The sequence below is a fragment of the Podarcis filfolensis genome, assembly GCF_964270895.1.
Source record: "Podarcis filfolensis genome assembly, chromosome: 7".
Classification (NCBI taxonomy): domain Eukaryota; kingdom Metazoa; phylum Chordata; class Lepidosauria; order Squamata; family Lacertidae; genus Podarcis; species Podarcis filfolensis.
In genome coordinates, this window is record NC_139603.1 from 1,005,709 (window position 1) to 1,030,051 (window position 24,343).

General features: G+C 43.2%; 1 protein-coding gene across 4 annotated transcripts in view; it reads left to right on the top strand.

Annotated features, from left to right (window-relative positions):
- The first annotated feature begins 240 nt into the window (after positions 1 to 240).
- ADCY2 (adenylate cyclase 2) overlaps positions 241 to 24,343 on the top strand; it is a 121,283-nt gene continuing 97,180 nt past the window's right edge. For 2 of the 4 annotated variants that reach the window (XM_083624288.1, XM_083624289.1), the window contains exons 1-2: positions 241 to 497; positions 15,198 to 15,395. In XM_083624288.1, coding sequence (XP_083480414.1) covers positions 258 to 497; positions 15,198 to 15,395 — 438 coding nt within the window. In that variant the 5' untranslated portion in view covers positions 241 to 257. The remainder of the gene's footprint in view (positions 498 to 15,197; positions 15,396 to 24,343) is intronic. The other 2 variants (XM_083624290.1, XM_083624291.1) reach the window with 2 other exon arrangements.

Below are 24,343 nucleotides of genomic sequence, written 5' to 3' on the forward strand. Positions count from 1 at the left end.
GGAGCCGGAGCCCGCCTTCTCCTCGCGCGTCGCCACCGCCGCCACTCGGGGACTGGCTGGGGCGCCTTCGGCCGCTCGCCTCTCCGCCGGGACGCCGCCAGCAGCAGCCGCAGCAGCAGGCGAGCGCCCTCCGGCTCCCGGCGCGGCATGCGGAGGCGGCCGGGGCGCTGCGCCGTCGGGGGCGGCCGGGGGGCGGCTGCGGCGTCCTGAGGAGCGGGGCGGCCCCTGGCCGGCCAGATCGGCGGCGCCCGCGCGCCATGAGGAGGCACCGGGAGCCGGCGGAGCGCGGCGAGGGCTGCGGGGCCCCGGAGGGCTCCGAGGGGCCCCGCCGGCTGCGCCTGTGCTGCCGCCGCCCGCGCGCCCCTGGCCGCGACTGGCTCTACGAGTCGTACTACTGCCTGAGCCAGCAGCACCCGCTGCTCGTCTTCCTGCTGCTCATCGTGCTGGGCGCCTGCCTGGCGCTGCTGGCCGTCTTCTTCTTCTTCGCCGCCGGGATGGTGAGTCTCGAGGGAGGGCCGAGGCGCTTCTCCCCCGCCGCCCTGGGGAGCCCAGAGCAGGCTGGGCTGCGGCCCCCTCAACTTTCCGAAAGAGAAAGGAAGGCAGAGCTTATTTTCCTTCCATATATATATGTATGTATGTGAATAGTTTCATCGATGATTTTTTTTTTATTGTCACATGAATGGGCTGGATTTTAATTTGGAGCTTTATTGATTTTTTAAAAAATATGTTGGTATGATTATTCAGTTTCACACATAACGGTACACATTTTTGTAGCTTTGAGTTTCTAATGAATGGGAAGCCTCAATTCTGGACAATTTTGGTGCAAGTGGCTTACAGATTTGGCAGCTCTCAAACTTGCCGGAATACCACGACCCAGAGGTTATGGGCCGATGGAGAAATGTTTTGTAAAAAAGCATTTCATGTGATTAGAAATTCAAACGTAGCCCTGCCTGTATTGCTTTGAAACACAAGTGACATTATGATCATGTTTAATTTCTGCATTTTGCGACCTACCACAGTTGATTAGCCGGGCAGCCTGATCCCACTCAGATCCACCCCAAGGAAGTCCCACTTTATACAGTGGCATTTACTCCAAGGAAAGTTTGTGAGGGATTGTAGCCTTACTTCCATCTCAGCTTTTTCAGGTTGCTTTTTAAAAAGGATTGTTCTACTCTGCTGTAATCCCGTTGTACAGCTATTTGGAATGTTCTGGTCTGGATTTATCCCTTCTTTTCTGTACTCCAGAGCCTCTGCTGCGTTTTTCCTTTTACATTTTTTATACTGGCAGATAACTTCATAACCCATTTCTGCTTAGGAGATGCAGTTAATTTCAGATAAGCCACTGCAATTGTTACCTCATGGTGTGTCTGGCAAAGCAGAGACTCTCCTTGGCCTCCCCAACCCCGGCACTTTCTAGCAATTTCGTGTTTTCAAAGCAGGTTTGAATTGTGACCCTTCGGATCTGTTTCAGCACAAAATTACTTTGTGCAATCTCTTGGGCAACTTGCATGTATTCATGTAAATAGCAGAGGACACGCCTGCTTGGGAAGGCTGCTGGGTCCTTTTAGTTAAATATTCTGTTCATGGATCACAAGTGGAATAAAACTGCCAGGCCTCTAGTCTTCAACATAGCTACTTGGAAACATCCCGCAGATTTCAGCAGAGTTTCTGGCCGAGTAAGTGTGCTTAGGCTTGCAGTCCAAATTTAATACCTCTAATTCATTTGCTTGCTTTCCTTCCTGCTGACAGATTAACCTTATTGGTATTTGTTGTTCAGGTGAAGGTTTTAAAGCTACAAAAGAGCTTTAACTAACACTTAAATGTTTTCACCTCAAAACAGGAGTTGAAGGAGCCACCTCCCTCCATTTTTGATGTTTGGGCATGAGTGCCATTGCTAATGTAGCAAAAAGGACAGCACCCACAGTCAGGAGGAAGTTTGGGCAGGCTGGGGAAAACCCCAAGGTTTGCAGAAGTGAGAAAAATATTCAGGAAAAGATGGTGTGGGGCGGGGGGGGGGAGGAGGAGGGAGGACTGGGGGGGCGCCATGGGACAGAATGCTGACTGATGGTGGGGGTGGGCAGGAACAGGATGGAATGGAGGATTCTAGAGAAAAGGTCTGACTGGCTGAGTGGAACAGTGAATAAGGAGCACCGCACACGGGAACAGCTTGTTACAGGTCCCACTCGCTATCCACGTTTTTCATTTGCTTCAAACAGTTAAAAGGTAGTCTGTTGCTCACATCATTTGCTACACATGCAAGATTGACTGTAGTTAACAACCCTCTAATTTTCAGCAGAGGAAAACTTTGTGCCATTTGTCGAATTCCTTATTAGCTTGTTCCTAGGGCTCCAGTTCTTCTCCACTAAAATCAGTGGGAGTTTTTGCTCTTGACTTCTGTATAGGAGCCGGATTGCACCCTCAGTCTAAAGTTCAGGGAAATAAACCGTAATCAGGTGTAGCCCATACACTCAGCCAAAATGCTCCTTTTTTCCTCCTGATTGCCGCAATTAGTCAAAGAGATTTCCATTCTTGTGAAGTATTTCCATGTTCAGAATGTAATGATGTGAACCACTGTGAGCTGCAATCTTGCTTATCAATGAACGTCACACGGAAGAGCTGCACTTACACCTTATTAATTTCTCCCTAAATTGAGAGTTGGAATAAATGAGGATTTTCCTACCCATTCTCTGCGCGCACAAAGAAACTCTCACACACTCCTTTTTTGCCTATCCTTCTCCACATCCCTGGCATATTCCCCTGCTTTGGAGGAGAGTAGGCAAACCAATTGTGGAAACTAGGTGGGAGAAGACATGGCTGCCTCATCACTGACTGCCTGATTCAGTGGGGAATTTAAAGGCACAGAGCAGATTTCCAGGTTGCAACTCTCAGGGTGACTCGCTCAGGCTAGCAGCTTCTGTATTGAAACCATGTGCTCTGCCACTAAGCTATGTCCTATCCTTAGCCTTAGAACTGTTTATCATTTGGTAACTTCAAAAGTGACCTCCTGTTTTATACATTTCTATTCTGATTTATTGAACTCTGGAAGCAGATAAGTTTTGGCTGATTTAAGCATGGATGTCAGCTTTTGTTTCTATCAGTTTTTCACATTTTCCACCTTTTTGCAACAATTTGGGAATTTTGTTTTTTAAATCCCCATGAAAATTTCTCTGCATTTTATTGTTATTTTTTCCTAATGAACACCTTTTGGTATGCAGTTTTGACTAATACAGTATACACATTTTTGCAAGCAATTTTCTGTAATACAATACATGCATTTATGTTTTTTTCAATCACATATATGTATTCTCATGCAATCACTCCCTCCTAATTTATGCATTTTTGTACACATTGCAAAATTTGGAGAAGTGCTAATTTCTGAAGGATGCCTTCAGTTTTGGTTCACATATTGTTTCCAGAAGTACAAGTTAAATAGTTTCTCACTAATATGCAAATAAAATCTGATTCTTCCCCATCCCACCCTCATTTTATAAAATAAGATTATTGCATACTTGATGATTTGGACAGCCCTGTTTAGGGACGTTTTTAGTGTTTGATGTTTTATTGTGTTTTAAATCCCCTGTTGGAAGCCGCCCAGAGTGGCTGGGGAGGCATGGCCAGGTGGGCAGGGTATAAGTAATAAATAATAATAATAATAATAATAATAATAATAATAATAATAAATTGAATGTATGAGCGGACTCTGTTCAAAAACATTGCATTTGAAGGCATATGTAATATAAATAAAAACCACTTTACATCAGTTTGATAGCAGGACAATGTACAAAAGGCAATTATGTTCATGTAAATGTAAAATCCACAATAATATGTCAGGCATAAAATGCCATTGAAACAACATTAAATAGGCAGTGAAAACAAAATACAAGAAGACTAGGTGCTAGAGGATAATAGAAATGTGATTCTATGACACTCAAAGGTGATGTGAGAATTGTACTGTTGGTATGAAGTCTAAGATGACTCTTCACACCTCCAAAGCAGTATTTTCTGTTGCAACGAGGATGCATTTGTAAACCGGAAGGGTGCTTGATTTTTACCATAGTGGTTAGTCAGTTGGGAATCTGAGTGCTTCACATTTGGAGCAGACTGTTATGGAGGAACTGCCTAGAAACTTCCTCTGCACCCGTCTCCCATTTTATGAAGGTTTTGCAGAGGTGTTAAATTGGAAGGTGGGGGGGGGGATGCATTCTGGTCAAGGAGGTTTCTGCTGGAGAAGTGGGTCACCTGGGTCAGGAATGGCCATGAGCCATTGGAAGTTACTTTCTGAGTTTTAATAGACCTTCAAAGTTTATAAACGTTTCTGTGGTATACAGAGCTATGTCAATTTCAGAGCAGATATAAATCAAAAACACTGAAGCCAGTGAAATAGCTAGAGGTAAGCTAGAGCAGTAGTATTTCTGTTCAGATTAGACTGATGGTCTTCTCCCATCACCCTGCTCTAAATATTCTGTGATATGTTCAAGTCCAGTGCATAAAATAATTAGAGGGAGGGTGTTGCCTACAAAGCTTCCATTGTGGACGTCATAGAACTGAAATGCATTTAAAGAGCCTGTGTTGAAAATGCACAATCCCCTTGATCCTGATTTTGTTCTGCATCTGAAACATTCTTAGGCTAGTTTAAACATTTTCCTCGCTGTAAGTGTGTCATCATGGCTGCAGCTCTGAACTGAGGGGCTCTTGAGCGGCATGGAAGCCACGGTTTGCATTGGCAGAGGCTGGGCAGGCTGAGAGAGAGGCTGTGAATCACAGAAAAATAGAATAGTGCAACCCGCTGCAATGCAGGAATTGCAGCTAAAGCATCCTGACAGATGGCCACCCAACCTCTGCTTAAAAACCTCCTAGAAAGCAGGGGCTGCCTCCTTCCAAGGGGGTCCTTTCCACTGTTGAACTACTCTCACCACCAGAAAGAATGTTATAGTTTAGTTTGTCTTTGGCATTCCAGGCATGCCATAGGAAGGGGGAGAAAGCTCATTTATAATGTATTTAGGAGGCTTTATTTCCCAATGGCTAGCAGTGAAAAATGGGATCTAGAGAGGGAGAAAGAACTAGCCACTTACTGTTTTATCCATGAAGTTTGCTTTATGACATAATATTTGTCCTTGTGTTCATCTTCCATTGGCTGCTGAACCAGAACCTTTGGGTCACTGGACCCAATACTTCAAAGCTCCCCCCCCTTCTAGTCTCTCTTACCCTAGATCAGGGGTGTCAAACTCAAATTCATCGGGGGGCCGCATCAGCAGTTTGGTCACCCTCAAAGGGCCGGTTGTTCAGGCAGCCGTTGGATCTGTCACATCACAGGATGGCATGCGCTCAATATAAAAACAAGTGGAGGTTTCCTGAATGCATGTAAAGTGGAGGTTTCCTGTGCAGAACGGCCGGCGCCGCTAGAGGGCAGACGTTCTCTGGCTTGTAGGCTGCCGCGCATGCGCTGAAGAGGCGGCTTTCTTGTGTAAAAAAAAAAAGCGAGAATAAAAGGTGAAGGCTGGCGGCCGGCGGCGGCTACACGGGCCACATGATGAGGCCTTGTGTTTGACACCCGTGCCCTAGATACTATCAAGGGTCAAGTATTTTATTAGGTATAATTTTCCTTTTATTGTTTACAATGTACTGTGCTGCATCTTTGCTGTGTCTGAGAATTCATAATTACTAAGTGGTAATCAGAAAGATGAAAGAGAACGGCTGATTATCTATAAATTGTAAGACTATGCAAACTACATTTTCATTCACTGACTGACCATAGGTGTTACATAGTAATAAAAGATAAAAAGTTATGATAATAATGCTAATTTTCATATCATAATTTGCAAAATTATTTGCAATGTAAATCCTGCAATTACATCTGTTGCATAAATTGAAACATATTATTCAGCATTTTCATATTCCTATATAATGAGACTATTCTTCTGCGTTGCTTTTGAAATTTGCAGTAAATGGTCTACTGTAATAATATCATTCCTGATTTGTGTCTGTGAGTGCATTAATTTTTCTGAGAAATGTAGCACTGGCAGTTCCAAAGGAAATAAAGCATTCTTGTCTCAGAAATAAGATGCAGCTTACCAATAGCAAGGACACTCCAGCTGGCAAGGGATTCGGGCATTTAGGCCTGGGTTTAAGCTCAAACCTCCTGATTAAAATCAGAACGGCTTTAATTTTAGTTGGATTGCCTCAAATACATGTGCAGATTATAAATATCAACACAAATATCACAAAATGCTCCACAATATATAACAGGCCATTAAAAATAAATATTTATTCAATATGTCCTTCTAGAATGCCAGGTATGGTGATGCAGACTAGGTAAAGGTAAAGGGACCCCTGACCATTAGGTCCACTTGTGACCGACTTGCAGTGCTCATCTCACTTTACTGGCCGAGGGAGCCGGCGTACAGCTTCCGGGTCATGTGGCCAGCATGACTAAGCCGCTTCTGGCGATCCAGAGCAGCACACGGAAACGCTGTTTACCTTCCCGCCGGAGCGGTATCTATTTATCTACTTGCACTTTCAGTACCTATTTATCTACTTGCTTTCGAACTGCTAGGTTGGCAGGAGCAGGGACCGAGCAACAGGAGCGCACCCCGTAGCGGGGATTCGAACCACCGACCTTCTGACCGCGTTAAGTATAAACTATGCGGACTAGTTTATACTTAAAAGTCTATCATAACTCTAGAGAAACAGCATTTAAAAGAGGGAGTAAGCCACCGAGTTCAGTGGGACTTACTGGTAGGTATGTGTGTATAGGATTTCAGCCTACCTCTTTAAAATGTCAGTGTGCAGCTTTGGCAAATCCAGAATGGTTTGAAAATTTACTAATCAATTTCGCTTCTAAGAATGTAACACTTTTCTATATACAGTTTCCTAAATATAACATTTCCTGAGGCAACTTTGGAAATGAACATTCAAGGTTAGGAGTGCCATGCATTCAAATGACATTCTTTTGAACCATCATATTACTTTCTCTGTGACCAAGTACCTGCATTGCCTCTTTATTACTGATTTACAGTAGAATAATAAAGTGCACACTGAGGAAATCAGGCTTCAGGTTTTTACATATTTTTTAAGTGAAAGCAAGCACCATTTCCCTCTGAGCCTCTTCAGAAGCTCATTACAGTGCTACCTCGGGTTAAGAACCTAATTTCTTCCGGAGGTCCGTTCTTAGCCTGAAACTGTTCTTAACCTGAAGCAGCACCACGTTGGCTAATGGGGCCTCCCGCTGTCACTGTGCTGCCGCTGCAAGATTTCTGTTCTCATCCTGAAGCAAAGTTCTTAACCCGAGGTACTATTTCTGGGTTAGCGGAGTCTATAACCTGAAGTGTTTGTAACTTGAGGTACCACTGTACAGTACTAACAAAGAAGTGTACTTTTATTTTCTGCTTATGTATGGCCAAGGGCTACTCTGTTTATAACCCATGATTTCCTCCTGACTTTTTTTAAAAAGAACTTTGTTGTTGTTTAGTCGTTTAGTCGTGTCTGACTCTTCGTGACCCCATGGACCAGAGCACGCCAGGCACTCCCGTCTTCCACTGCCTCCCGCAGTTTGGTCAAACTCATGCTAGTAGCTTCGAGAACATTGTCCAACCATCTCGTCCTCTGTTGTCCCCTTCTCCTTGTGCCCTCCATCTTTCCCAACATCAGGGTCTTTTCCAGGGAGTCTTCTCTTCTCATGAGGTGGCCAAAGTCTTGGAGCCTCAGCTTCAGGATCTGTCCTTCCAGTGAGCACTCAGGGCTGATTTCCTTAAGAATGGATAGATCTTCTTGCAGTCCATGGGACTCTCAAGAGTCTCCTCCAGCACCAGAATTCAAAAGCATCCATTCTTTGGCGATCAGCCTTCTTTACGGTCCAGCTCTCACTTCCATACATCACTACTGGGAAAACCAGAGCTTTAACTATACTGACCTTTGTTGGCAAGGTCTGTATTTAAAGAACTACTTACTATAAATAAACAATAAAAGTGTCTTGCTTTCCATCTGGGCAGCTTATTTATAATCTTGATTTTTTTTATGAATAAATAAGAATTCACTGATTTCCTGATTTTCTTAATTCCCCTGTAAATTCAAGTGTACATTTCAAGGCAGTATAACAGAACCAGAGTTGCTTTTCTCCATATGTGCTTTATGTTGCTGAGAGCATAATCTGCCTTTCCATAACAATGGTCAAGAAAAATATGAGGCCAGTTTAGTATATTCTCAGCAGGATGCTGGATGTGGACTTCTCAAATGGAAGTGTCCCTGTTGCAGAACAATCAGGCAAGAGTTTCAGAAAGTAACTTGATCAACAATATAATGTAATAATGTCCTCCCATTAATGTCCTCCCATTAATTTTACCTCTCCGCTCTCCAATATCTTTCATTTCTTGTTCTTACCAATTCTCTAAAGGATGGACTGGGTAATAATAAGAATAATGTTTGTTTGTTTATACCCTGCCCATCTGGCTGGGTTCCCCCAGCTACTCTGGGTGGCTCCAAACAGAATATTAAACACACGATAAAACATCAGACATTAAAGCTTCCCTAAACAGGGCTGCCTTCAGATGTCTTCTAAAAGATAGTTGTTTATTTCCTTGACATCTGGCGTTCCGCAGGGCGGGCGCCACCACCAAGAAGGCCCAAGAGGGAGCTTGGGCTGAGGCTTCTGGGCCCTTCTCAGTAACTGATAGCTGCTGCTCAGTCTGATGCTGGGAGGCATTCTTTGGGTGGCTTAGGTGTTTGTTTACACATACATGACATATTCTTGGATTGCAATTCCATTATTTACAGGAGTACAACTAGAATTTTTCATGTGCTTGTCTTAACTCTAGTCGCTAAAGAATTTGCACAGATATTTTGAGTGACATGAGAAAGGCACTTTTGGCATTGGTGGTTTTCAGTAACCTGAAGAGCAGATAAAATAAGAGTATGGGATCTTACAAATTAGGAAGAAAGAGTTTAACTGGCTAGGGCAGTAGCACTTGTGAGACATATTCTGTACAGGGCTTGTTGTCAATCAGTTAAACATGAGTCAGCAGCATGTTTTATTAAAATATTTCAGTCCCACCTTACTTTCCCATAACAGGTTCGTAAAGAACATAAATCTCAATAAAGCAACAGGAGAACAAAGAAACAAGCACCAAAGCAACACTAACGGTACATCAGCGGAGAAAGCAAATAAAGAATGCCAGGCTCCTTCATGTTGGGGGAGCACACTCAAACAAGGGCACATCGGGACCCTGCTGTGTTTACCTGTTGCCTAAAGATGCAGAGGGAAGTGTCAGCTGGGTTTCCCAAAGGAGTTTCCCGGTGTGAGTGGCTAGTTTCTGCCATTGGTAGGAGATGCATGGCAGCCTGTACAGTGGTACCTCAGGTTACAAACGCTTCGGGTTACAAACACTTTGGCTAACCCGGAAGTAGTACCTCGGGTTGAGAACTTTACCTCAGGATGAGAACAGAAATCGTGCGGCGGCAGTGGGAGGCCCCATTAGCGAAAGCACGCCTCAGGTTAAGAATGGTTTTGGGTTAAGAACGGACCTCCGGAATGAATTAAGTTTGAATTAAGAATACCACTGTATTCTCTTCATTGCAAAGTAAGGCCCCCAGCATTATTTAGTAGGCAGACATTGTTTGGGAAGCCTTTGGGTTAAATCCCTGCTCAAGCACAAAGTTGACTTTTTGACCTTGGGCTGCTAAGCTGCTTTGCGTGGTTGTGGTGGGAATGAAGTGGGAGAACTTAGAATCATAGAATCATAGAATCATAGAGTTGGAAGAGACCACAAGGGCCATCGAGTCCAACCCCCTGCCAAGCAGGAAACACCATCAGAGCACTCCTGACATATGGTTGTCAAGCCTCTGCTTGAAAGAATGGGATACAGCTGCAATAAAATGAGAAAGCTAACTTGATGGGGGTTATTTCAGGCGGGTTTGGAAGAGCAGAAGCAGTTGCTCACACTAAGAACAGGACAAGATGCAGGAATGTGGGCCTGTGATTTTGCAACAACTTCAGGGACCCCTTTCAGTATTGGCACCTGTGTGTGGCACACAAAATTCCAAGGCAGGTTGTAGGTGCACCTTCAGTTCCATGCTGAGCTGTGGCCATTTGTGTCCACTTGGCTAGAGTGAGAAGCACCTGCCTTATCCTGAGTTAGACCATTGCTCCATCTTGCACAATATGGTCTATGCTGCCCAGAAGGAGCTCTCCACAATATCCAGCCCTACCTGAATGTGTTGGGGATTAGAACCTGGTAGCTTCTGCATGTGAAACAAGGGCTCTGCCACAACAAATGCCTTTCCCAGTCTTATCCTTCTGAAAGCCTTTATTAGATTGCATCTAGCGAATGTGTTTGGGTTCAATAAGTGATTTGCATACATTTTGGTCTGTAGTAAGAGAATTAGGAAAATAAAGTAGAACTTTGCAATCATTTTCCTCTCCCCTTTTTCTGCCTCTTCTTCATCTTGTTGGAAACTGGTGCACGGAGAAGCTTCCCTGGAGAGAGAAAAACACAATTTGTAAGCCTCCCAAGTGTGACACTTTTGCAGCGATTAGCTTTGCGTATTCCGTTTCTCTGTAATGTTGATATTAAACAAAATAGTATGAAAACACATAGTCATCCATCATTTAAAAATAATTTATTTGTATGTGCTTGTCACCTCCTTGGTATGGAGTTGAAACTGAGCACACATATCTGAAAGGGGATGCTGACAGACAGGCAAAGGAGGGAGGGTATCTTTTGCCTCAGAAACTCAACAGCCAGTCTGTGGGGCAATGCAGCTGCCACCCTGTCCAAGGAGGAGGGAGGATCTTCCTGCAGGATCTTGGGGGGCCTGGCACCTCACCTTTAAGGAGACAGGCCTCCATATTCTCCAGCCTCCTCCTTCCTCTCCTCCCCTCCTGTAGGGCTCCCACTGCAAACAGGGGCTCCCACGTGCTTGCAGTGGCTACTAGTGAACAGTGCTGGAAAAGAGTTTTACTCCCAACTGCAACTGGCCCTGGGTTCAAAGGTTTTTCGCCTTTCTGTGGGTGGGTAGCTGCAGTTTTGTTAGATGTCTCATCTTCATTATCACAGCTTGGTGGAAGTAGCATTGGGTAGGTTTTTTTGGTTGGCATCCATCTGTCTTGAGAGACTATGGCAGGCGCCTCTGGGGGTTAAGTCAAACCACAGCATCAGCAGCACCAAAGTGACCTCTCTGGGGTGCAAGCCTGGGCAGTGTGTATGGGGGTTCTGGGCTGGCCAGATGACAAGAGTACACACAAGACCCCCATCTTGGTCTCACTGATGTGGTCCAAAGGAAAGCAGGGTGATATGTTTGGCACCAGCTTGGCTGCAGGTGTTGCTGGAAGGAGGCGTACAAGGTGCCATCCAACCATCTTAGGGACTCCGCTGCGGATTTGGGTTCCTAAATACAGAATTATAGAGAAATATTTTTAATGGATATTGTTTTATTTTGCTGTGGTGTAAGATGAAACCTCATGCATTTTTGTCTTCTTTTTTATAATATTCTTTGAAATATTTATTGCTCCCATTAAATTTATTGAATAATGCATAGATTTAGTAACACTTGATCAAATATACAGTAATTCTAATTAGGATTTTTAAAATACTTGCTTAATAGCGGGAGGGCATGGTTTCTTGACATGATGAAACAGTAAAATAAAGGCTGTTTTTTCCTGGAAGCAGAGGTGTGCAAGTGTGCCAGTACTTAGACTTTGCCTAATACTGACAGTTATTATTTTAGATGTGAGGAGGCATGAACATTGTGATGGCCACTGTTTCAGCGGGGAAGTTAAAGTAAGCATACCTGTCTCCCACTGAAATCAGTGGTGCTTTAAACAGCTTCACTAACTCATTTGTATGCCATATTTCTAATACAATTGCCAAGTTGAGTAACAGCCAGCTTCGTTTTTTGAAGCAGCCCAGGCTGAGTGGCTTCATGTTCAGGGGGATATCCTAGTAACTTTTTGGAAGGAATGGATAGAAGGCTTACTCTTAAGATGAGAGTGCATAGGGGTTTTAAGTTCTCTTTTTTACCACGTAGCAGTGGAGCTTATTCAGCCCCGTGGGAACGTTCCCCTGCTGGCAGGACAAGCAGAGGCTGCCTAGTAAGCAAGCCAAGTCAATATTTGTAAGAGCCTTCCTGGATCAGATGGAAGGTCTGCCTCATTCAGCCTGGTCTTTCTGAGAGTGGTCGGCCGGATGCTTTGATGCCCATAGACAGGTATGCGCAGGACAGTCTTCCCCTTCAATGGTTGCAGTGGACGTGCTTATTCTGCCACAGATCCCTGGCTTAAGAGTATTGCCCAAGTCAGGGTCTGCTTGTAATTGGAGCAAGGAAATATAAAACTGAGCCATTCTTGCCCCCAGTGCTTTGCATGACATCCTTTACTCAGGAGGTTGCAAAGCAAACTGAGGTGTCTTTCACTGGTCCCACAAGCTATCTGTGTATAAGATTCATAAACAAATAAATTAAATATGATGCAAAAGTATATGATCTCTCTTCAGTGTTTTCACCATGAAACATGAATTGCATGAAGTTTGGTTGAACTAGGCCGCTGTCATAGACACAAATTCCTCGAAACACGCCCCATTAGTGGGACTTGCCCTTTCTAAGTAAGCAGCACAGACTTACAGTAATAGAGTCCTAGAATTGTGGCATTGGAAGGGATCCCAAGGGTCATCTAGTTCAACCCCCTTGCAATGCAGACATCTCAACTAAAGCATCCATGACAGATGGCCACCCTACCTCTGCTTAACTTGCCCGGTAGTTCTCAATCTCTTGTGCTCTGCCATGCTTAACCTATTCTGTTATTTAAGAGAGGATGCAGGGTCTGCTAACTTCTGAAACAGTTTTTCCCAATCCAGTGCCCTCCAGCTATTGTGCCCTACACTTCCCATCATCCCAAACTAGCACGGCCATGCTGTGTGTATGCTGACTGGTGTTGATGGGAGTTGTAGTCTACAACATCAGGAGTAGGAAAGGCTGTTCTAGAAAGTGGAACGATTGAGAACGCTTGCTTCCTATGTGGAAACTTCATTTATTAGGTTATAAGTCTTTGTATGCAAAAATTATACTATCTGGTAAGATAATAGAAATAAACAGTTACAATGCAATGCTATGTATGTCAACTCCCAGAGTATATAATTGCAGCCCTAAGCACAATGAAATAAGCATTTCGGGGGGGGGGGTAGTGCAAACAATATTTGGTGAATATTGGATGTTAAAGATCCCTACTTAGTTTGCAGAAATATACTGTACATTAAATTAAAGTACTTTTGAAAGCAGAGGGAGCTCAAGAAAACTACCGTATTTTTTGTACCATAGCACTCACTTTTTTCCTCCTAGAAAGGAAGGGGAAATGTCTGTGTGTGTTATGGAGGGAATGCCTATGGGTGGCATGCCTACGGATTTTCCTCCTCTAAAAATTACGTGCGTGTTATGGTCGGGTGCATGTTATAGAGCGAAAAATACAGTACTTGCCTCTAAATGAGCAAATCAATAAATAAAAATACGGAAGATTGGATGTGACTGTAAAAAGATTATTCTAGACAAAGAACTGTAGAGGAATTTGATTATTGAGAATCATTATATATTCATAAAAGACAGAGAGTTATATTAATAATTTCCTAAATGGATTATATTAATTCCACATTCAAGTGATGGTCAATGAATTTATGGATTAGTTTATCAGAAGAAGTGGTTAACTCAATTGAAACACTAAGGTTCTGGGTTCAGATGGTTTAAGAGCTGGTATTTTAAAAACCTCTGACAGAAACAGTGCAGGTAATACATATGGAAGAAATGGCTTAGATCAAAAGCAGTGCATCTCTTTCACCACAGCAGCTTCCAAAAAACTGACTCCAGGAGGGATCAGTGGGAAATTTGTGAACCCATATGAAACTATCAAACATTGATGAGTTAGTCTGCTTTTCTGTGATTTCCTATACACAGAAAAATCTAAGGCTGTCATCACGCAGCCCCCATGGGAGGGTTTGTAGTGCCTCATCACAATCCTGGATTTGCATGAAGTCGGGGTGGGGGAGGGAGCAAAAATGAAGGCAGGTTTTAAAATGGCAGTTTTAAACAATGGCAGAGATTTGAGTGAATTTGGGGCAGAGAAGCAGGTTGTTCCGTTAAAGCTGATTTGGTGTTCTTGTGCAACAAGCACATCCCCCCTTCTGCTACTTTTTGTGGTAAATCAAGCAATAATGGGAGAAAATGCCGGCAAGTGTGAGATAACAATTGCTTGATGTTGTATAACCTCTCTGCAAACAAACCAGGATGACTGCTTAATAAATAGCTGGCACAATTCGACCTTCCTGCAAAAGTTTTTGGAAACAAAATCAGGATGATTGTTAAATAAAGAAGTTGTATAGAAATGGCCTGGGACTAACATGTGTTGAACATAGTAGGGCTTGCTTCTGAGCATGCAAATACAGGATTGCACTATTACATAGCTGTCAATCTTCCCTTTTTTTGCGGGAAATTCCCTTATTCTAGCGCTGTTTCCCGCTGCTTCCCGCTGCTATCTTGGATTGTTAGATATCCTGTAGACTGTCCCCGGGACAAGTGAGGCTGCTGATCCCTTATTTTCAAGGCTGCTGATCCCTTATTTTCAAATCTGAAAGTTGACAGCTATGCACTATTAGTTGCAAACTGATATGTTTTTAATTGTTCAAGCAACCAGGAAATAATTACAAGTTTTTCTATGAATTACAAAATTGCTCCTCCCTCCTCAGTGACTTAAATTGCTCTCACCAAATCAGTACACCTTGTCATTCCCCACCTCTTGATTTAATCAGAGAATAGTTTGTTCTTGAAAACTTAATTCCAAGTTTTGTAAGTCTCGCACTTAATTAGGCAATTGATATGAATTGGCAAGTCTGGTGGTTCCTTGATTCATAATACAGTGGTACCTTGAGTTACAAACGCCTCAGGTTACAAATTCTTCAGGTTAAAAACACCGCTGACCTGGAAGAGTTACCTCAAGTTGAGAACTTGCCCCAGGATGAGAATGGAAATTGTGTGCCAGCGGCACAGCAGCAGCAAGAGGCCCCATTAGCGAAAGCATGCCTCTAGTTAAGAAACAGTTTCAGGTTAAGAATGGACCTCCGGAACGAATTAAGTTCGTAACTAGAGGTACCACTGTAATGAAAGCAAAATGTTGGTTTCCTGTTGCATGGGTTAAGTAGTAAGCTTTCCTTTCTTCTTGTTTTCAGGAAACGGAGGACCATGTGGCCTTCTTAGTAACTGTTCCAACAGCCCTGGCAATTTTCTTCACCATATTTATCCTTGCCTGTATAGAGCCATTATTCAAGAAGTTCCTTCGTGTTTTCTCTTTGGTCGTTTGGGTGTGTCTGGTTGCCATGGGATATCTCTTCATGTGTTTTGGTGGAATAATCTGTCCATGGGACCAGGTAAGTTTTTGTATGAAATTGATTCTTGCTGTTTTTGAGAGGGCCATATTATTTTGCCAGGAATGCGAAGGAGGGAAAAAAAAAGGTCACGGATTTCAAGAATTGACACTTAAGACTCCTTGATCCAGTTGGGAAAACATCCAGTGCAAAGGCTGCAGATCTCTACTTGAAAATCCAACATTCCCAAAGAACATTTTTAGAGAACATAGATAGAAATAATTATGTATTTTAAGTAGGGCACAATCATATGGGAAAGTCTTCTGCACAAACCCTATTGAAACAAATGGGTACTGGACAAGGGCATGCCAGTCTGATGACTGCCCTTTAAAACACCCCATGTGATGTCTCTAACATTATAAAGAGCTAATTATTAGAATTTTGGTCAAGTGATAGAAGAATTCTCCTTTTGGGTCAGCAGATCAGCTAGCTGAGTCGTAGAATAATCTGAAGGGGGGCTGCTCACACCATAGTCTGCTTTGTTTTCTACATCCCTCTTTAATTTCAAATAGTATTTTAAAGCAAGGCAATGGCTAATATGCAGAAAGTCCTAAAGAGATGTAGAGTGGATGTATTTGACATTTTTTTCACAGGGAAATATTGTCATAAATTGATAAATCCCTTTAATTTATTCTATGGTTACCTAGAATAAACACAGCCTGTAAAGGTGTAATAGCCGTAGGTCATAGTCTTCCACTGATAACTAAGCAGGTATCAAATATAATTACGCTGCGCATTTTTCCTCCATGAATTTCTGAAAGATTGCAGAAGTATGGTAAAAGACAAAGACAAATATTAATGGTCAGCTGCAGCAATGCATTGATTTTCATTCGTTTCTTTTTCTGTTACTTTATTGTGTACGCAAATACACTCACAAACATACAGTGTTCCATTTGTTTCAATGGGCTTTGTTTAGAGGCATTTACTGTAACTTGTATTCTTGCACAAATGCAATTGAAATGAATGGGCAGCTGGCCTTCTGACTTTGCCTGTTAAACAGAGCAGCGCTTTCTGGGTGCTGCAGCTCAGGCTTCAGCTTCTGCAGCTTCAGTCAGTGACCTGAGGGACCCTGGACTGGAGGAGATTCTGTCCATCTCTAGATTTGGGCAAACCACCTTCAGCCCTAACACAGGCAGAGATTTGAAGCAGGGACACAACCGGATGCTTACCGTTTACATGCCTTGTTGCTACACCAGCCATTAAGAAGACGGTTACATTACGTTGACCACGGTGGAGGGAGTTGGGGATGCGTAGCCTGGAGAAGAGGAGGCTGTGAGGAGATAGGAGAGTCATCTTCAAATATCAAAAGGACCGCCAAATGGAGGGTGGAACATGCTTGTTTTCTCCTGTTCTGGAGGCCAGGACCCGAACCCATGGCTTGAAGTTACCAAAAAGGAGATTCTGACTAAATACCAGAAAGAACTTTGTGATGGTGTGAGCTGTTTGGCAGCAAAACAGCCTCCCTTGGAAGATGGTAGACTCGCCTTCCTGGGAGGTTTTAAAGCAGAGATTGGATGGTCATCTGCCATGGATGTTTTAGTTGAGATCCCTGCATTGCAGAGATTGGATAACCCTCAGGGTCAGCGCTACAGTTCTATGACTATGTTCTGCAGTGTTTTTGGATGCATTTAAATGACATTTGTAAGACGATGTGTAAAGTTTTAGGAAAACTTTATTTCAGTTGTAATTTATCTGGCTTGGTTTTTAAATTTGTAGATCTCATTGCCCTCTTCTTCATGTTATCCCTTTGTCATCACATGTTCCCCTGGTGTATGAGCACATCCTTGAGTTCCTTCTAGTCTAGTTGGTGTGAGGACAGAGTGTCCCATGTGCAGATTAGGGTCTTGCTGATGTCAGCAAGGAGGTTCAACTGCCCCAGCCTGTTTGCAGAGCTGGAGAAACCCTTCTTTGTTTTTGTTTTTTAAATTTTGTTTACATTAGTTTGTTTTTTCATTATGAAAAGCCTAAGCAAATTCATTCAGATGAGACTCTGGGAGAGTGGCAGTTTCAGGAGGCTGGGAGAGGGCTGGTCCCTTGATGCCACCCTCCTCCAGCCATGGGTCGTGCCCACTTCTGCTGTATTTAGGAGGGGCTTGGGTGGGCAGAGCGCCCTCTTTGCTGGCTGGTGTGGGATTTACCACCCACCCACTCAGTGGGGGAGCAAGCAAGTTGGTGCAAGGACCTTGCTATGGTTTACTTGGTCGCCATATTCAGGGCCAGGGAGGAATTTTGTCCTGCAAGCAAATGGGCTGGTTTTCAAGTTTTTGCCTCCTAATGAGAACCGTCACAACTCTGGCAGATAAGGCATTGGGCTGGATAATGCGGGTACCCTGTTAAAGTGGCCCGGGTGTGTGACTCTATCTGGGAGTCTACTGGTTGACCAAAGCACCTGTGCGGGGTCGTGGCACCTGATCCATGTCGGCAGTGACTCGTCAGCACAGGATTAACCCTGCTGGGTTCCTATCAGGCAGCTTGCTGGATGCCGGATGCATGTCTGGTGCCTCAACCAAACATACTCTTACCTTTAATCACTAAAGTTGTGGCCTAATTCAACTCAGTTCCAGTCCCCTGTGTTCATTTCTTTAGTCTTCCCAGTGCTGGCCACAGATATCATGTGCCAGTGGTGGCAAATATTTTCTTTAGTGTTGAGATTTCTAAGGAGATTCAGGATTATATGGGAAATGGCACAGGTTGGAGATGGAAAGAAGCACAAGTGCTTCAACATTTGGTATCCGAAGATCTGATGGAGGCCTATCAGGTTGCTGAAATGATTCTCATCATCAGCTTGCTGTGATTCTCATTTAACTGTCAGAAGATTTTGCAGGCCAAGAAGATGGAATGCATTGCAAAGTATCTCTGCTTGAAGTATCGTTTTTGGAATTCAGTAGAATGTCTTAAAAGTGCCTTTTAGGCAACCATCAAGGAATTTCTTGCCAGCTGCAGGAGTGCGTTGCAGCCAGCCGGACAGCAGGAATCGTCTCCCTCATTGCTTTCCAATGACTCACTGAAATGAACAAACATTAGTGGATTAAAAATGAAATGTGTCCAGGTTTAAAGAAGGGAAGTCAAAACTGAAAGGGGCTCATAAATGAGGGAAGGCAATCCCCCCCCCTCAGTAAGGTGGGTCACCTGGCATTTGTCAAAGGCTAATGCAAAAACCCCCAAAGCTGAAACTAGCCAGTGATTGTACTAACTCTATCCTTAAACTTTATACATTTGAATTAAGAGGGATTAGGAAAGTCAAACATATTACCTTATGGAACTTGAGATGTCTTTCATCTTCCAGCGAGGGTATATTTTTCTGGTTTTGTATGTGATATTATTAACAATATTTTTCTTTAATTTACATTACCTTCTCATCCACCCAAAGGGCAAGATTACAACACATCTTCTGCTCTTTATACCTCTGTAAAAACTTTGAGAAAGATTAGCATGTAGCAGACTTGCCAAGACCACCCAGACTGCTGGGTCTCCCGCGTTCAAACCCAAGCCACACCATTTGAGGTGGGGTGGGTGGTGACCCGGAAAGCAATCCTTTCAGTAATGGTACCCCATTAATGCTGTTCCTTCCCTAGAGAGGCATGCCCTGCTGCGTTTTGGATGCCAGGCAAAGACCTTTTTATTCTCCCAGAACTTTTAAGTTCTGAATTTTGCTGTAAACTTCTGTCTAAATTGCTGCTCTTATTAATTGCTTTGTGATTTAAAAATTGATTGTGTGATTCCCCCCCCCCCCAATACGGCTTTGATTTTATTCTGTTTTGTTGTAAATCACCCCCTGGCAACCATCAGGCTGTATACATATACAAAATTAAGTGTTCATGCTTACATGTTCAAAATCAGTGATTCATGCTACAGCAATGGTGTGCAGAATAGCACAAAACCAAGTTACCTAGAAATAGCCTTGATATGCAGATATTCTTCATGTGTGGAAGTTTAGAATGTCAGTGAGAACATTAGGTTAGGACCCTTTCCCCTGACCCTTGGGGGGTCACTTTTGTTTGGAGAGGCATTCAGTTATAAGAACCCCCATTTGATGTAGGAAATGTGGCAGCTCATACACAGATTTACCACCTCAGCGAGCATTAAGCCTGAATCATAATCCATAAGTATTATAAATCATGTATGAAATAAAACATAACATTTTTGCATTTGCACTAGTTAACATAGTTGATTGCTTCCTTAACCCTTCAGTCATGAAGCATGTGCCCTGCCTGCTTCATTCAAACCCTTTAAGACAGCAGAAGTATGAACAAATAGTGTATATATTTAATTTGACTGAATGTTATCAGGATGGATTGTTGAAAACAGGCGTTTATATTTATACATTAAAAGGAAGGGCAGTATAGATGAGGCAGCTGACTTTTTCAGTCTCTGGCCATTGCAGAGCCTGCAAATTCAATTTCTTATAAGAATGGGATGGCTTGTCTTTGACAAGGAGAATCCACTTGGTGAAAGGTATAATCTGGCCTAAATTCAGAACAGTCCAGTGAAGAATGGCTGGATTGCAGCAGTTTTAAATTTTTGCTTTGAGGTTCAGGGCATCTTCTGATTGTGGCCATTATAGTAACCACCTTCAATTTCTCCTTCCATTGCTTTGGGCTTTGTCAAACATTCACAAATAATGCAGTGACGTGCGCTCCACTGATCTGTTGAAAATCTGTTGTGTCTTCGTAATGTTCTGAGGTTTCAAAAATCCCATTTTAATCAACCATTTAATTAAGGGCAAGTTATGAGCACATGTCTGCTTGTTGAGTTTCCTTCCCAAGGGAAAAATGGTCACTGCTGAACTGAGCTGGCAGATACCCACAGAAGTCTGCTTTTGTGTTGTGTGGTGTTTGCTTCTGGGGCTGCTTCTCTATCTGTGTGTGTGCGTAAGAGAAACTCACATTGATCCTGCCATTTCTATCCTGTGTCTAATGTAAGTAAAATGTGACTGCATGGGAGGCTGGGTTGTAATACGTGAGATTCTAGACTGTTTTCCAGTTAGCACATTTTAGAGCTGAAGGTTGGTCCTATGCTTTTTAGTACACAAGTGGGTTTTTTTAAAGAGTCTTTATTTTTCACATAAACCAAAGGTGTTCTGAACGTGGAATATAAATGAATGTTTCTCCAGCTTGAAGAACTTGCCTCGGCTGGAGGTTTTCATGGGGCATTAGAGACTGATATTTTTGCAAACATGTTGGAAATGATTAGATGAAATGAAATATAGTGAGTTTGTACTGGCTACTCGAAGATTCAAAGGACATATTAAGGGAACTATTCTAGCTTTGAAAGGCATCTCATGGGAATTTCATTGCATTTCATAGCCCAGCATGTTTTGAAAAGATACCCGAAAGGCTATAACTCTCAAGTCTGCAGGATTTGTAGCAAATGGATATTCTACAAATGCAGCAACAGAGATAAATGTGTACAACCCATACATAACTTTTGCTCAGTCTGACAACATCTTTATGGACATAAACATCCACAAATCTCTTTTTCTCCAGTCTCTGTACATCTTGTTATGTATGATGCTATTGAGTGGAGGAAGTCTCGGGGTGATATCTGATTGTGCTGCTGCATAATTGCAAGAGCTGTTGAGCCAGTGGGAAGTGTCTGCTCACAGAAGAGGAAGGGAGATGACTTTCCCTTATTTCCCCAAATCATCCAAAGCAGATTATTGGGGGGGAGGGTTGTTAAAGGAGAAAGGGGAATTGACAAAAATCTTATCACATCCTCTTCTGTGAACAAGGATGCCTGCTGGCCTGATGCTGTCATGATTCATCATTCAACGGTACGAGCAGTTGTAAGTACAGTGGTACCTCAGCATGCGAACGGGATCCGTTCCGGAGCCCTGTTCGCATCCTGAAGTGAACGCAACCCACGTCTGTGCGTACGCGAGTTGAGATTTGCCGCTTCCGCTCATGCACATGACGTCATTTTGTCCGTCTGCGCATGCGCGGGCAGCGAAACCCGGAAGTAATGCGTTCTGTTACTTCCAGGTCGCTGCGGAGCGCAACCCGAAAGTGCTCAACCTGAAGCGTATTCAACCCGAAGTATGGCTGTAGAAGGCCAGCTTCCTGCAGCTCTTCTAGTCCAACCTGACTCCTGATGTAATGGGAATCCCTTTCTGTGGATGCAAAGGGAATAGCAGCTGAGTGACTGAAGGGGAACACCTGAGGATGTTCATCGGTGTTGCTGCTGTTAGCCAAGCAAATAAGGGCCAGAAACTGCACTATATTGGGCTCAGACAGCTTGTTTAGCTATAGCTTTCCATTTTGTATTGCTTCTGTTTAAGCAGAAGGCAACTTGGGCACATGGCTGAAGTCTGCCTTGTGTTGCTTGCAATTGTTAGTGTAACTTTTATTGCGTAGCTCTTGAATTACTTTATGTCAAGCGATTTAACAATAGTAGCAATACTTTTCCAGTGGGTTTTTTTTTTTTTTACGGAGTACACAATTGAGGCTGCTGTCCTCCAGGAGTGAGTCATCTTTTCTAGCCTGAGGGCAATTTTCTGGGGGCCACATGTGACTGATGAGGTAGACCAGAGGCAAAAGGGAGCAGAGCAGCATGTGTCACTTTTGCTTTTCACTGTAAGCTGCACTCTACCTCCCACAAAAGTCAGTGGCTTCTCTGCGCATGCACACCAACCCACATCTTTCCATGGTCCATCCACTTACTGTAGTTCAAGGATCATGCCCAGCAGGTGAAATCACTCAAGGAGTGTGCGGATTATTCACTCCCATTTGCTCTTGCTGCTCTGTCTTCCCTACCCTGAAGCCTTCCACAAATCCAAATGTAGATTCTCGAGGTAGAGAACTGTATCTTTGTTGTTCCACATTAGCTGTGTGCATAGGCCATCAATTAACCAATCTCCCCTTTGGTAGGTTGCCCACCCTGAAACCTAAGTCCTTCTTTAATTATTTCAGAATCTCACCTACCAACTTCCCAATCAAACTTCCTTTCCAAGCCTTCTGTGCAATGGGGACGTGAGCTAAGAATGTCAAATTCAGAAATCCATGCAGATTCTGTGATGGATATATTTGCGGCTTGCTGTCTTGGGACTCTTATTAGATGGTGTAAAGGCTTTGTTTGGTGAAGTGTTTCATGAGACGGGAAACGGCAGAGCAGGAAAGGTGGGGGGAAGGGACAAGAGCAGAGTAGTTTAAAAACTGTAGTTCTATTATTGGTTTATTCCATCTGCTTTGTGTTATCTAAGAATCCAAATATCTCTCTCGAATAAATCTCATTTAAAGTTTCAGATAGATTGTTATAAGTCACCAGGGATTTTTCATTGAAAGACCACCTTTGGAATACAGAAGTGAAAGAAAGGCTTGCTTAGCCCATTCCAACCTGATTGTGTGGCTCTTTATAGGTGTGGTGATGGGGACATGCCATGCCAACCCACATCCCTTGGATTAGGTTGCAGAAAAAAGCTGGCAAAGTCCTGTGCTGTATTCTTGGTGTCCAAAAGGCCCATAAGACCTCCCACACTAGGGGTTGTCCAGCGCTCTACCTTCTTCTGTTTGGGAGTACAGGCAGCTCTCCATTTGCATGTGTTTGGCATGTGTGCAACCACTGATACACAGACACACACACACCATTTCATTATTCCATAACATCCTTTTACGAATTCATATCAAGCTGAAATGTGAACTCACATCCCCATAAAAATCTGTTAAAATGTATGTAAGTAGCAAATGAAAAATGTTAGTACCAGAGTCAAAACACAGTGCTGAAGGTTATATCTTTTTGTCATCACCTTTTTTAGTGATGTAAAGAACTGTTTGTAGCTGTGATTGCTTTATGTACACTTTTCCGTACACTTTTCCATGTATAAGACTATGTTTTTTTATTCAAAAATCATTTTCAAAATTAGGGGTCGTCTTATACATGGGTAGAGCAGGTGGGCAACTCTTGGCATCCCCCCTAAAAAGCTCAACAACTGCGGGTAATCCTCCCCCCAAAAAGCGCAACAACTTCAGGGAATCTCCCCCCCCCTTTTTGTTAAGTTTGAGTCCCCCAAAATAGGGGCCGTGTTGTACACGGAAAAGTATGGTAGTTTTGATCCACCTTGGAGCTGCTTGTTGTTCTTCAGCTAGACTCAGTGTCTAAGAGACGCTACTCATAGTTTGTCAATCTGCTCGGAGTTGTTCTTGAAAATGAAACATAGCTTGAAGGCTGTAGCTTGCAGCAATCGCCTTCAGCTGTTTTCAATATGAGCATAATACCTTGCTTAGGATACTGCTTTGTGCCAGAAATTGCTGCTAGGTGTCATTTTCCTCCAGGTGTTGGATTAATGCACATCCTCATTAATCTGAACAGTCCGGATAAAGTTGAAAACTGAGGAGCCAAAGCTATTGCAGTTTTTGATAGCTTTTGTGTCTGTCTTAGGAGAAGACTATTAAGCCTTCAGACCACAATAAAAGTATACGGAGAAGTGGCATTTATTGAGTGCTCCTCTTTATGCTTTTGTCACATAGCCAGCACATTTTGTCATGGAACCATTTTAATCTAAGCTGCTTGGAAAAATTAGTGAAGAAATAATGAAGTGGCAGGTCAAAATTTTCATTACTGCTTTTTGCTGTGACTTCTGCGCCAGGTATGGAAATCATGGTTCCAGAAGCTCAGGTCAACCCTTTTGCATAGCTAACATTAATTTTCCATAAATCTTTTTTAGGAAAAGATCTCAAGGTGGCCAGTGTGAGAGCAGCGGGGATAACCTTGAAGCAACAGGGTTAACAGTGGAGTCTCACAGTCCAGAGTTGGAAGCAACTGGCTCAAGAATGAAAGTTCTGGAGCCAGTTGTCAACTGAGCCCGATGAGGCAAGCTTTTTAGGGCTAAGAGAGCTCCCTTGATAATGGATGAGGGAAAGTGTTTCCAAATCTGAAGGCAGGCAGCGAGAGAGGTCAAATTCCAGTCAGTGTCATTTGCACATGCGTTCCTTTCATAATTCCATTTGCCTCCTGTT